The sequence below is a fragment of the Alligator sinensis genome, unplaced genomic scaffold (assembly GCF_000455745.1).
Source record: "Alligator sinensis unplaced genomic scaffold, ASM45574v1 scaffold1059_1, whole genome shotgun sequence".
Taxonomy (NCBI): domain Eukaryota; kingdom Metazoa; phylum Chordata; order Crocodylia; family Alligatoridae; genus Alligator; species Alligator sinensis.
The window spans coordinates 214,397-224,246 of NW_005842103.1; the positions used below are offsets into that span (position 1 = coordinate 214,397).

The 9,850-nt window shown below is 49.8% G+C and overlaps 1 protein-coding gene across 1 annotated transcript in view; it reads right to left on the reverse strand.

The window, feature by feature from the left end:
* Window positions 1-9,449, reverse strand: part of NONO (non-POU domain containing octamer binding) — a 23,390-nt gene extending 13,941 nt beyond the window's left edge. The window contains exons 1-3 of the mRNA XM_006024416.3: window positions 9,305-9,449; window positions 6,545-6,738; window positions 4,275-4,576 (exon numbers count right to left, since the gene is read on the reverse strand). Coding sequence (XP_006024478.1) covers window positions 4,275-4,576; window positions 6,545-6,738; window positions 9,305-9,419 — 611 coding nt within the window. The 5' untranslated portion in view covers window positions 9,420-9,449. The remainder of the gene's footprint in view (window positions 1-4,274; window positions 4,577-6,544; window positions 6,739-9,304) is intronic.
* Between the last annotated feature and the right edge of the window lie 401 nt (window positions 9,450-9,850).

Here is a 9,850-nt window from a genome sequence, read left to right on the forward strand (position 1 = left end):
TCTCCTCATAGGGCCTGCCCTGCTGCCCCCTGATCATGCGAGTGGCCCTCCTCTGGACCCTCTCAATGCTGTCCACATCCCTCCTGAAGTGCCACACCCAGAACTGGACACAGTACTCCAACTGCGGCCTGACCAATGTCATATAGAGGGGGAGCATCACCTCCTTGGACCTGCTCGTGATGCATCTGTGGATGCATGACAAGGGGCGGTTAGCCTTCCTGACTGCGTCCCCACACTGGCAGCCCATGTTCATCTTGGGAGTCTATAATGACTCCAAGATCCCTTTCTGCCTCTGTGCTGACGAGAAGGGAGTTCCCCAGCCTGTAGGTATGCCGCTGGTTCTTTCTCCCTAGGTGCAGTACCCTGCACTTGTCAGTATTGAATCCCATCTTATTCTCATCCGCCCAACCCTGTAACCTGTCCAGATCCAATTGCAGCCTGTCCCTCCCTTCTAGCATGCCCACTTCTCCTCACATCTTAATGTCATCTGCAAATTTGAACAAGGTGCTTTTCACCCCCTCGTCCAAGTCGCTGATGAAAATGTTGAACTGTGTGGGCCCGAGGACCAAGCCCTGGGGGTCTCCACTGCCCACGTCCCTCCAGGTCGAATAAGACCCGTCCACCACCACACTCTGGGTGCAGCCCTCCAGCCAACTGGCGACCCACCTGACTCTGTAGGCATCGACACCACAATCTCCTAATTTTTTAACGAGAATGGGGTGAGAGATGGTGTCAAAGGCCTTCCTAAAGTCCAGAAAGACTATGTCCGCTGCTACACCTAAGTCTAAGGATTTTGTGACCTGGTCATAGGAGGCCACCAGGTTGGTCTGACAGGACCTGCCTCGAATGAACCAATGTTGGTTGCCCCTAAGCATACACTCCCCTGCTTGCCCCTCGCAGATGTGCACCTGGATATTTTTCTAACAGAGTTTCCCCAGGACTGAGGTAAGACTAACAGGCCTATAATTTCCTGGGTCCTCCTTCCTCCCTTTTTTGAAAATGGGGACCACATTGGCCCTTTTCCAGTCCTCTGGCACCTCGCCAGAGCACGAGTGCTCGTAAAACTGTGCCGGGGTCCCGCAATGACCTCTGCTAATTCCCTCAGCACTATGGGGTGGAGATCGTCAGGACCTGCTGATTTGAACACGTCCAGTCCCTCCAGGAGTTCCCCAACTAGGTCCTCTCTGACCCTGGGCCTGGATGTGCCTCCCCTGGGACCATCAGGGATCCTGGTGGGGGGGATGACCTGGTCCCTGCTCAGAAAAATGGAGGCAAAGAAATTGTTTAATAGGTTAGCTTTGCCATCTGGTGAGATACCAGATTTCCTAGCGTGTCCTGCAGAGGCCCCACGTTACCCAGAACCTTCTTTTTACCTGCTATGTATTTAAAAAAGGATTTCTTGTTATCCTTGATCCAGGTCACTAGTCCCAGTTCCATCTCTGCCTTGGCCTTCCTAACAGCCCCCCTACAGTCCTGAGCAACAGAGGTATAGTCCTCCCTGGTGACGGCCCCTCCCTTCCATTGGGTGTACGCCTTTTTAGCTTTGAGACGTTCCTGGATGCTTTTGGTAAGCCATGGGGGCTTTTGAGCACTCTTGCCCCCTTTGATCTGTGTTTGGATTGCTACCCTTTGGGCTTGGAACGACCACTCTTCTTGGACTCCCAACTCCCCACCCCTCCAGGACCTCACTGCCTCCCCGACTAGTCTCCTTAGCTCAATGAAATCTGCCCTCCTGAAGTACAGGGCTGCTGTCTTGCTACAAGCCTTTGCCACCCTGCACCAGATGGTGAATTCCAGTAGGTGATGATCGCTATCACCCCGGTTCCGTAGCCTCTCCTCATAGGGCCTGCCCTGCTGCCCCCTGACCATGCACGTGGCCCTCCTCTAGACCCTCTCCATGCTGGCCACATCCCTCCTGAAGTGCGGCGCCCAGAACTGGGCGCAGTACTCCAACTGCAGCCTGAACAATATCACATAGAGGGGGAGGATCACCTCCTTGGTCCTGCTTGTGATGCATCTGTGGATGCATGACAAGGTGTGGTTGGCCTTACTGACCGCGTCCTCATATTGGTGGTCCATGTTCATCTTGGGGTCAATAATGACTCCAAGATCCCTTTCGGACTCTGTGCTGATGAGAAGGGAGTTCCCCAGCCTGTAGGTATGCTGCTGGTTCTTTCTCCCTAGGTGCAGTACCCTGCACTTGTCAGTATTGAATCCCATCCCATTCTCATCCACTCACCCTTGTAACCTGCCCAGATCTAGCTGTAGCCTGTCCCTCCCTTCTAGCATGCCCACCTCTCCCCAGATGAACAAAGCTAGCTGCTTTCTGAAACTGAAGGCACCCGAGTCATCTCCTACTAGTTGAATTGGCAGTGCCATCTCCCACTCCTCCAGAAAAGGGTAAGACAGTGGTAGTGAGAACAAATAAAACTAACATTTAAGAGAGCAAGCACAACTCACCCTGTGCTTTTACTCTCTTCCTACCTCATGTGCACAACATACTGATTGTTCACCCCGAAAAAGGACAAAAGAGCTTTATCTTTAGGTCTCCCCAAAGCATGACACCGTTAGTGTTACTAGTCGTTACTGACTCCAAGATGAACATGAGCCGTCAATGCCAGACCGCAGCCAGCAAGGCCAGCCATACCCTGTCATGCATCCAAAGGTGCATCTCAAGCTGGTCCAGAGAGGTGATACTCCCCCTCTATGCGACTTTGGTCAGGCCACAGTTGGAGTACTGCGTCCAGTACTGGGTGCTGCACTTCAAAAGGGATGTGGCCAGCCTGGAGAGGGCTCAGAGGAGGGCCACCCGCTTGGTGAGAGGGCAGCAGGACAGGCCCTACAAGGAGAGACTGAAGGACCTGAACCTGTTCAGCCTCAGCAAGAGGAGGCTGAGGAGAGACCTAGTGCCTGCCTACAAGCTCATCAGGGGAGATCAACAGCAAAGAGGTAGAGCCCTTTTCTCCCCAGCACCACCTGGGGTGACAAGGAACAATGGTAATAAGCTGATGGAGAATAGGTTAGGTTAGAGATCAGAAGGCAATATTTTACAGTTAGGGTGGCCCAAATCTGGAACCAACTTCCCAGGGAAGTGGTCCTCGCCCCTATCTTGGGCAAATTCAAAAGGAGGTTGGATGATCACCTGTCTGGGGTCTTGTGAACCCAGCATTCATTCCTGCCTGTGGCAGGGGGTCAGGCTAGATGATCTATTCAGGTTCCTCCTGACCCTAGCTACTATAAAACTATAGCAGGGGTGTATTTCACCACGGAAAAACATGGCAAAATACAGATTTTCACATTTTAAGGGGAAAAATACAGGAAACGGTGGGTTTCCCCCTGCAGACGTGCAGAGTTTCAGCCTGCAAGGGGCTGGGGGGAGCAGAAGGAGGGCAGTCAGAAAGAAGGTGCCATGTGAATGTGCACATATGCATGTGGCAGCCAAGTAGCCTGCAGAGCAGCTCCCTGCAGGTAAACTGGGGGCGGGGGGTGGGATTGAGGCCCCCATAATGAGGGAGGGAGGGGAGTTGGCCAGGGCTGGGGGTGCTGCCCAGACAGGGTGGTGCATCAGGCCTGGGGCTTGGGCAGGGAGCATCACAGAGTTGTGGGCAGGCCAAGGATCTGGGTCTGCAGCCGCCTGCCCCCCTCAGCAGCGCCCAAGTCGCAGCTGCTGCCTGCAGGTCTCCCCAATGGGTGGTACGGCCAGAGCAGAGCTGTGGCAGGGGCTCATTAGTGACAGGCCTCAGTAGCTGTCGAACCAATGGAACAAAGGGCCCTCCTGAGTTAGACCCTCCCATAAATGCTCTACTACCACCCTAAGACTTGCCGAGGCCCAGGAACTGGGTACAAGATTCCATTGCAGGAGTATGTACTGCAAGTAAAAGCTGTTTCTACACTCGCCTGCAAGGGAATCCAGATGGGCCAGCTAACATACTTAAGCCTTATTCATTGGCTAACTGCGTTAAAAACAGGAAGGACAGCCCCTAAAACAAGCTTCTGCCCCTTTAGGCCTGTTTTGGGAGGCTTTGCCAATATGGACACATATACAACAGCAGCTCCCAAATTAGCACATTGACCCCACAGGTGGTTTCCAGAAAGGCTTCAGGCATGCCTCTTGTGCACAGTTTTTGAGGGGTTTTAAAATGGTCCAGGCATGGCATATAAAATCACTAGGATTCTTCATGGTAAAGCATATTTCACTCCATATCACACCTATTCCAGCACCTTCTCTCAAGCTGTGAACATACCAGAGACACACTTTTTGCCTCCAGACTTACGTAGTTAGCAGGAAAGACCCTTCGCTACATCTATCCAGGGCTTTTCTGGCAGCTGGCTTCCCTGAGAACTCCACAATGCCTTTCCCAGAAGATCTTCCTCTGTCATCCACAATTACCACAGCCCTCTCCACCTGGCCAAATATCGAGAAGGCCTCCTCAAGGAGCTCATTTGACACAAACTGAGGCAGGTTTCTGACGGTCAGCGATGCACTGTGGCAGGCAAAACGCACTCTTAGCTGCTTCCCACGCAGAGGCATGTTGTCAAGTTCCACCTTTGCAATCTCTGCCAGAGTGCGAGTTTCCTGAAGATAAGAAAGCGGCCATTAAAACTTGATGCAGCACGGAGACGCAAAGAAAGGCACAGAAACAGAGAAGACGGCCTGAAGACCAGCCTTCCTCCTGGACAAACCCTAATTTATAGTGCAATGAAGGATGCCCCAGTAACATGAAACAAACAAACAAAACAAAACAGTTCTCTGACCATTTTCCAAGGTGTCAGAGTTGCACTCATTCAGTGGGCACGTACGAAGCTTGGAGGGAGAAAAGAAAGCAGGTATCAAGGCACAATGCTTAAAGGAAGGTTACAAGAACTACAGTCAGTGCACAAGACTGTTAGTATTAACAGCGGAAAGCAAAATCAGAGCTGCACTTCCCCAGGTTTTTCTCAGTAGCCTAGTTTAATGACTGACATAGGAAATGCTCAATACATGAGATTACAAAGGTAAAATGAGAAAATATTATTTGAATTTAGCTTTATTTAAACTAGTGTTAAATGCCACCTTGTAACTTTGTTCTCCAGCTTCTCACCCTTACAAAGAACTCAAGTACATGGGCCCAGCTCCACACCTCCCTTTGCCAACTGGAATGTCATGACACTGCTAGGGTGGTCTTTCCTTGCCTCCAATGGCAGAAGCCTTTAAAAAGAATTGATTTCTTCCTCAAGCAACCTCCCCCACAAAACCCCTTCCAACCCTGTGCATCTGAGATTCCTTTATTGATGTACAATTCCTGGACTGATATGCTGTAAAATTTCAAAAACATTAAAAAACTTAAGAATCTTTGTTCTTAGGTATCACACAAAGGTCAATTTCCCATCAGCAAAAAAGGAGAGGTGACAAGATATCAGAGCAAGAAAGGACTCCGGACAAAGACAGGTCACATCGTATCATTTAACTGTATTTATTTATAAATATTGCCATGGGCTTTACCGCCCCCAAAGATGAGCACCTGTGAGACAGGTCATTACTATTCCTGTATTACAGATGGGGAACCAGAGGCACACATGAAAATGCAAATTCCCAGGGTCAGACAAAGGGTTCTCAGAGACAGGAACAAGCCCCAGCCCAAGGGCTCAAACACAAACCTACCCTTTCTACCCGTATGATTTGCACTGTGCAGCTAGTGAATGACTGGTTGCCAGTTTTCTCCAAGACAGAGCTGGATCAAACAGGCCTAAGGCTGGCTTAGATTAGATTCAGTCTACAACCTGGGAGTACACTATGCCTACTGTATTGCACAGGCTCCAAGAGCAAGAGTCTAGGGCCTACATTTTGAAAAATCGTATACATTACCACCAAAACCCAGAAGTGGACTCTTAGGCACTGTAGCAGGCAAGGTGGGTCACGTGAAAAATGACCCGGGGGGGTGGCAGCTGCAGGGGAGTATCTTTGACTGAGCCAACTGTATAGGTAGGAGAGGTGGTCAATCAGCCTTTGGCACTAAGTGCCCTTCCTCAGGGTGAGAACACCCGAGTCTGACAGGTCCCAGCCTCACTCCTGCCCATGGAAAAGGGTAGATCTCAGCAACTATTTCACTTAGTGCCATGCAAACATGCCATAAAGCAGGGACTCTCAAAGCCATAGAAGCACTCTCCCTATTCTTCTGAAAGGCTGATATCCCTGTCTCACTCCTACAGATATCCTGGTATATCCAGTTGATTTAAGATCCACCTCCAATAGCTAGTTTGCACTTTCTTTCTCTCCAGCTAGGACAGGACTGTAAAGGGACTTGCATAAGAAGTGGGTAATGGGATTATAAACAAACTTCACTTGGTGTAGTGAAGCTGATAGCATTTGTACTTCCCCCTAGGAAATGTTCCACCTACACCACCTGCTCAAGTTGACCCCATATTCCATACTACCAAAATTAAAAACACCTGCTTAGTGAGAGCAGGCTGAACACTAACAAGATAGCTAAGCTTCATCTGTACTTCCAATAAGCATCACTCCCTAGTACCAGAGGACATCCCAAAAGTAGCAGTAACCACTCACCAGCCTGATAAAGCCAAAGCCTTTGTCCTTGTGTATGAAGACTTCACCTGCCTTTCCATATTTCTCAAATAACTTCCTCATCTCCTCCTCTGTAATATCTGGGGGCAGGTTCCCCACAAACAGACGGCTCCTCTGGGTGAAGGTCTTTTCACCAGGTTTCCGAAAATTCTTCAGGTCAATTGTCAGACCTTCATCTGAGGGAAATAATGCCCAGCAGCAATGATAAGCCTTATTATATCACATCAAACACTGCATAAAGACACAGATAACATCTCCCATACACAGCCTGGGAAAGCAAGAGATGGGACCCAGGTTCCAGAACACGCTTCCAAGCTGGCAAGGATACTGGAATGGTGAGAATGGCAGGAAACCCACAGGTGGGACCTCAGCAACAACTGCAAGTTTTTCGGTCTATATTTATACAACACTGAGCAGCTAGAATAGAACCAACGCACCGACAAATTAATGATACATGAATCAAAGCATAGTGAAGGATGAAGCGTGAAGGTTTCCAAATAGTAGTGAGAGAAACATGGGAAATCATCTGACTTCTGAATTGGTCCAAGCCAGACTCATAAAGATGCATTTGGATATCAGCCATCAGGTACAGGAATATGCTAACAGACGCTTGACGTTAGAGATCTCTTATGGCCACTATCCTGTCCTTAGTGGAACAAACCAAAGAATGCCAAGATATAGGCCAGTCATTCTGAGATGACCTCACCGTGAATGTCAGAGTCCTACTTCTCCAGTCAAGCAGAGCGAAGACTAGCCAGCCACCTTATTCCATACTCAAATGGAAACAGGTCTGCACATGATGCTGAGACCAGGGAAACAGCCTCCCACTAAAAGTGCAAAATGGGTAATAGGACTATAAAGGAATTTTATTTGGTGTAGTAAAGCTGATGGCATTTGTACTTCCCCTTAGAAAAGGTTTCACCTACACCAACAGCACAGAGAGAATATGACCAATATAAGATAGGAGAGGTCTAGTAAAAAATGCAGTCAGTATCTAGACAATCAGGTGACATGGCCCACAACAGATGATAGGTAATGCAATGAAGGAAAATACAAGAAAAGCAGAACACAAGAAATTACTTGGCACTTAGCAGACTTTTCCCAAAGCACCGCGTTAGTATTAAATAGATGAATTAATGTAATCAGCCACCTCCCCAAGCCATACGCAGAAATGGAGTTCCAATCCCCTCCCGTCATGCTTCTGAACAAGACACCCCCTTTCCCCCATAACCCCCCCCAGGCCATTAAACCCCACTCCTTGAGGTCCAAATTATTATCACAATTTCACCAATCCAGAGCTGTCAACACCACTGGATAAAGGTTAAATTAGCCCACAGGATGAGAAGTGCTAGCTCCAAACACAGAACAGTGCATTCCAAGGGGAAGGGCCATTGTCAGGAAAAAAAACACCCCCCCAGGCAGGAAGAAATCATTGACAGAAGACACCTGCTCCCCCTTACTTCCCCCCAAAGGACTGGAAAGAGAAATAAAGATGGGGGAAAGCAGTAAGGTATTCAAGAGATGCTTGATGGGGAAAAGAGCATCTAAGGGATACCCACACCTTGAGAATGAGTCCTGCCCCCCCAGTTGTTCGTGCCAACAGGGAAGCTGGTCACTGGAAACACTGACAAGACTCACTGAGGGACTGTTTTCTAGTGAGAAGAGAGGCTGAGGCTGTGTCCAGTTTTTGGCCTCACTTCTAGAAAGACATGGACAGATTGGAAAGGGTCCAGGGGAAAGAGACAAAAAAAAATGATTAGGGGCCTCAGAAGCAAGACTTAGGAGGAAAGGCTGAAAGCACTAGGGTTATTTAGGTTGGAGAGAAGACTGAGAAGGGATTTGAATAGTCTTCAAATAGTTAAAGCATACTTTATAGATGAGGGAGATGGGCTTTTCTCTGCAGCCACAGGGAAAAGGACTAGGAGCAATGGCCTCGAGCTGCAGCAGAGGCAATGTAGGTTGGAGACTAGGAAAAACTTTTTGACTGTGAAGGTAGTCAAGCATCAGAACAGACTACTTGGAAAAGTTACAGAATCTTCACCCCTGGACACTTTCAAGAGCTAGTTACACAGACACTTGGCTGGAACAGTTTAGTCTGGCACGATCCTGCCCCGAGCAGGGGGCTGGACTAGATGATCACACAAAGTCCCTTCCATCCCTATTTTCCTATACCTTACGGACAGCACGTGGGAAGAGCGAAAATCAGAGCAACAGACAATTTTACAGGTATTTTGTTTCTACGAGAACAGCAGATCTGTAATATTTTGCAAATCAGAGACGCTAACTCTGCAAGCTGGCCAATTTTCCCCTGCTGGAGCTGGAAGGTCTGAATAGGAGCCAAGGAGACGGAGATCTGCTGGGGGCAGTTACCCCAAAGGGCAAAAATCCAGTCTGCTCCCTGAAAACAAGCAGAACAGTGGAGAGGGGCTTGGGGTGACCCTGTGACAGCAGTGCGACACACAATTTACCCCACCTCCAAAGAAGTGAAAAGTTTGACTATCTTTTTGGAAAAAAATAATGCAATGGATTGTGTGAGCCGGCCAGAATTAGGACAAAAAAGTTTCTAAATCCCTGTCCCACAAGTAAGGATGGGCAGCTGAGGACAATCCAAAGCAAGCTCTGAAGTACCGCGTTAAAGACGTATTTCACAGAGAAAATGTGTCAGGGTGAGGTGAAATACCCAGCAAAGACTTGAGGGCATGTAAGGCCCCCAAAACGACACCGTTCCACCCCACGACTCACTCTGGCTGTTGGTCTGTTGCCCGTTGGCAGGAATCGGTGGTTGCTGATGTTGCTGATGTTGCTTTCTTGGAGTGTGGTTCTGTTTATCCATGTTAAAGCCTTTATTGCCCTGCATTTTTCCAACCTGAAAACAAAAACATACCCAGTTAGGTACTGTATGGGTAAGCTAGGCGCCCCTGCTACTCACGGCGCTACGCATGCCGTCCAGGGCCCCGCCTTGGGTCTAAGGATCAGAACTAGCACCCCGGACAGAAGCAAGAGCAGGCACCCGGTCTGCCAGGGTCTCCCGCTGGTCTTCAGCCGGGGGCCCCACCAGCCACAAGTGCGCGCCCTGCGCCGGCAGCCCAGCCCAGCCGAGCGTCCCCACGAGCAGGAGGACGGCTCGCACGAACCCAGGGTGAAGCCTATCGCAGCCCGCCAGGCTCGGGGGCAGAGGAGCAGCGCCCGCACCCTGCGCGCCAAGGCGCTCGGGCGGCGCCCGCAGAGCTGCCCCGCTCCGGCCCACGAACACGCCCCGGCTGCACGGGCGGGGTAGGACGGCGAGGG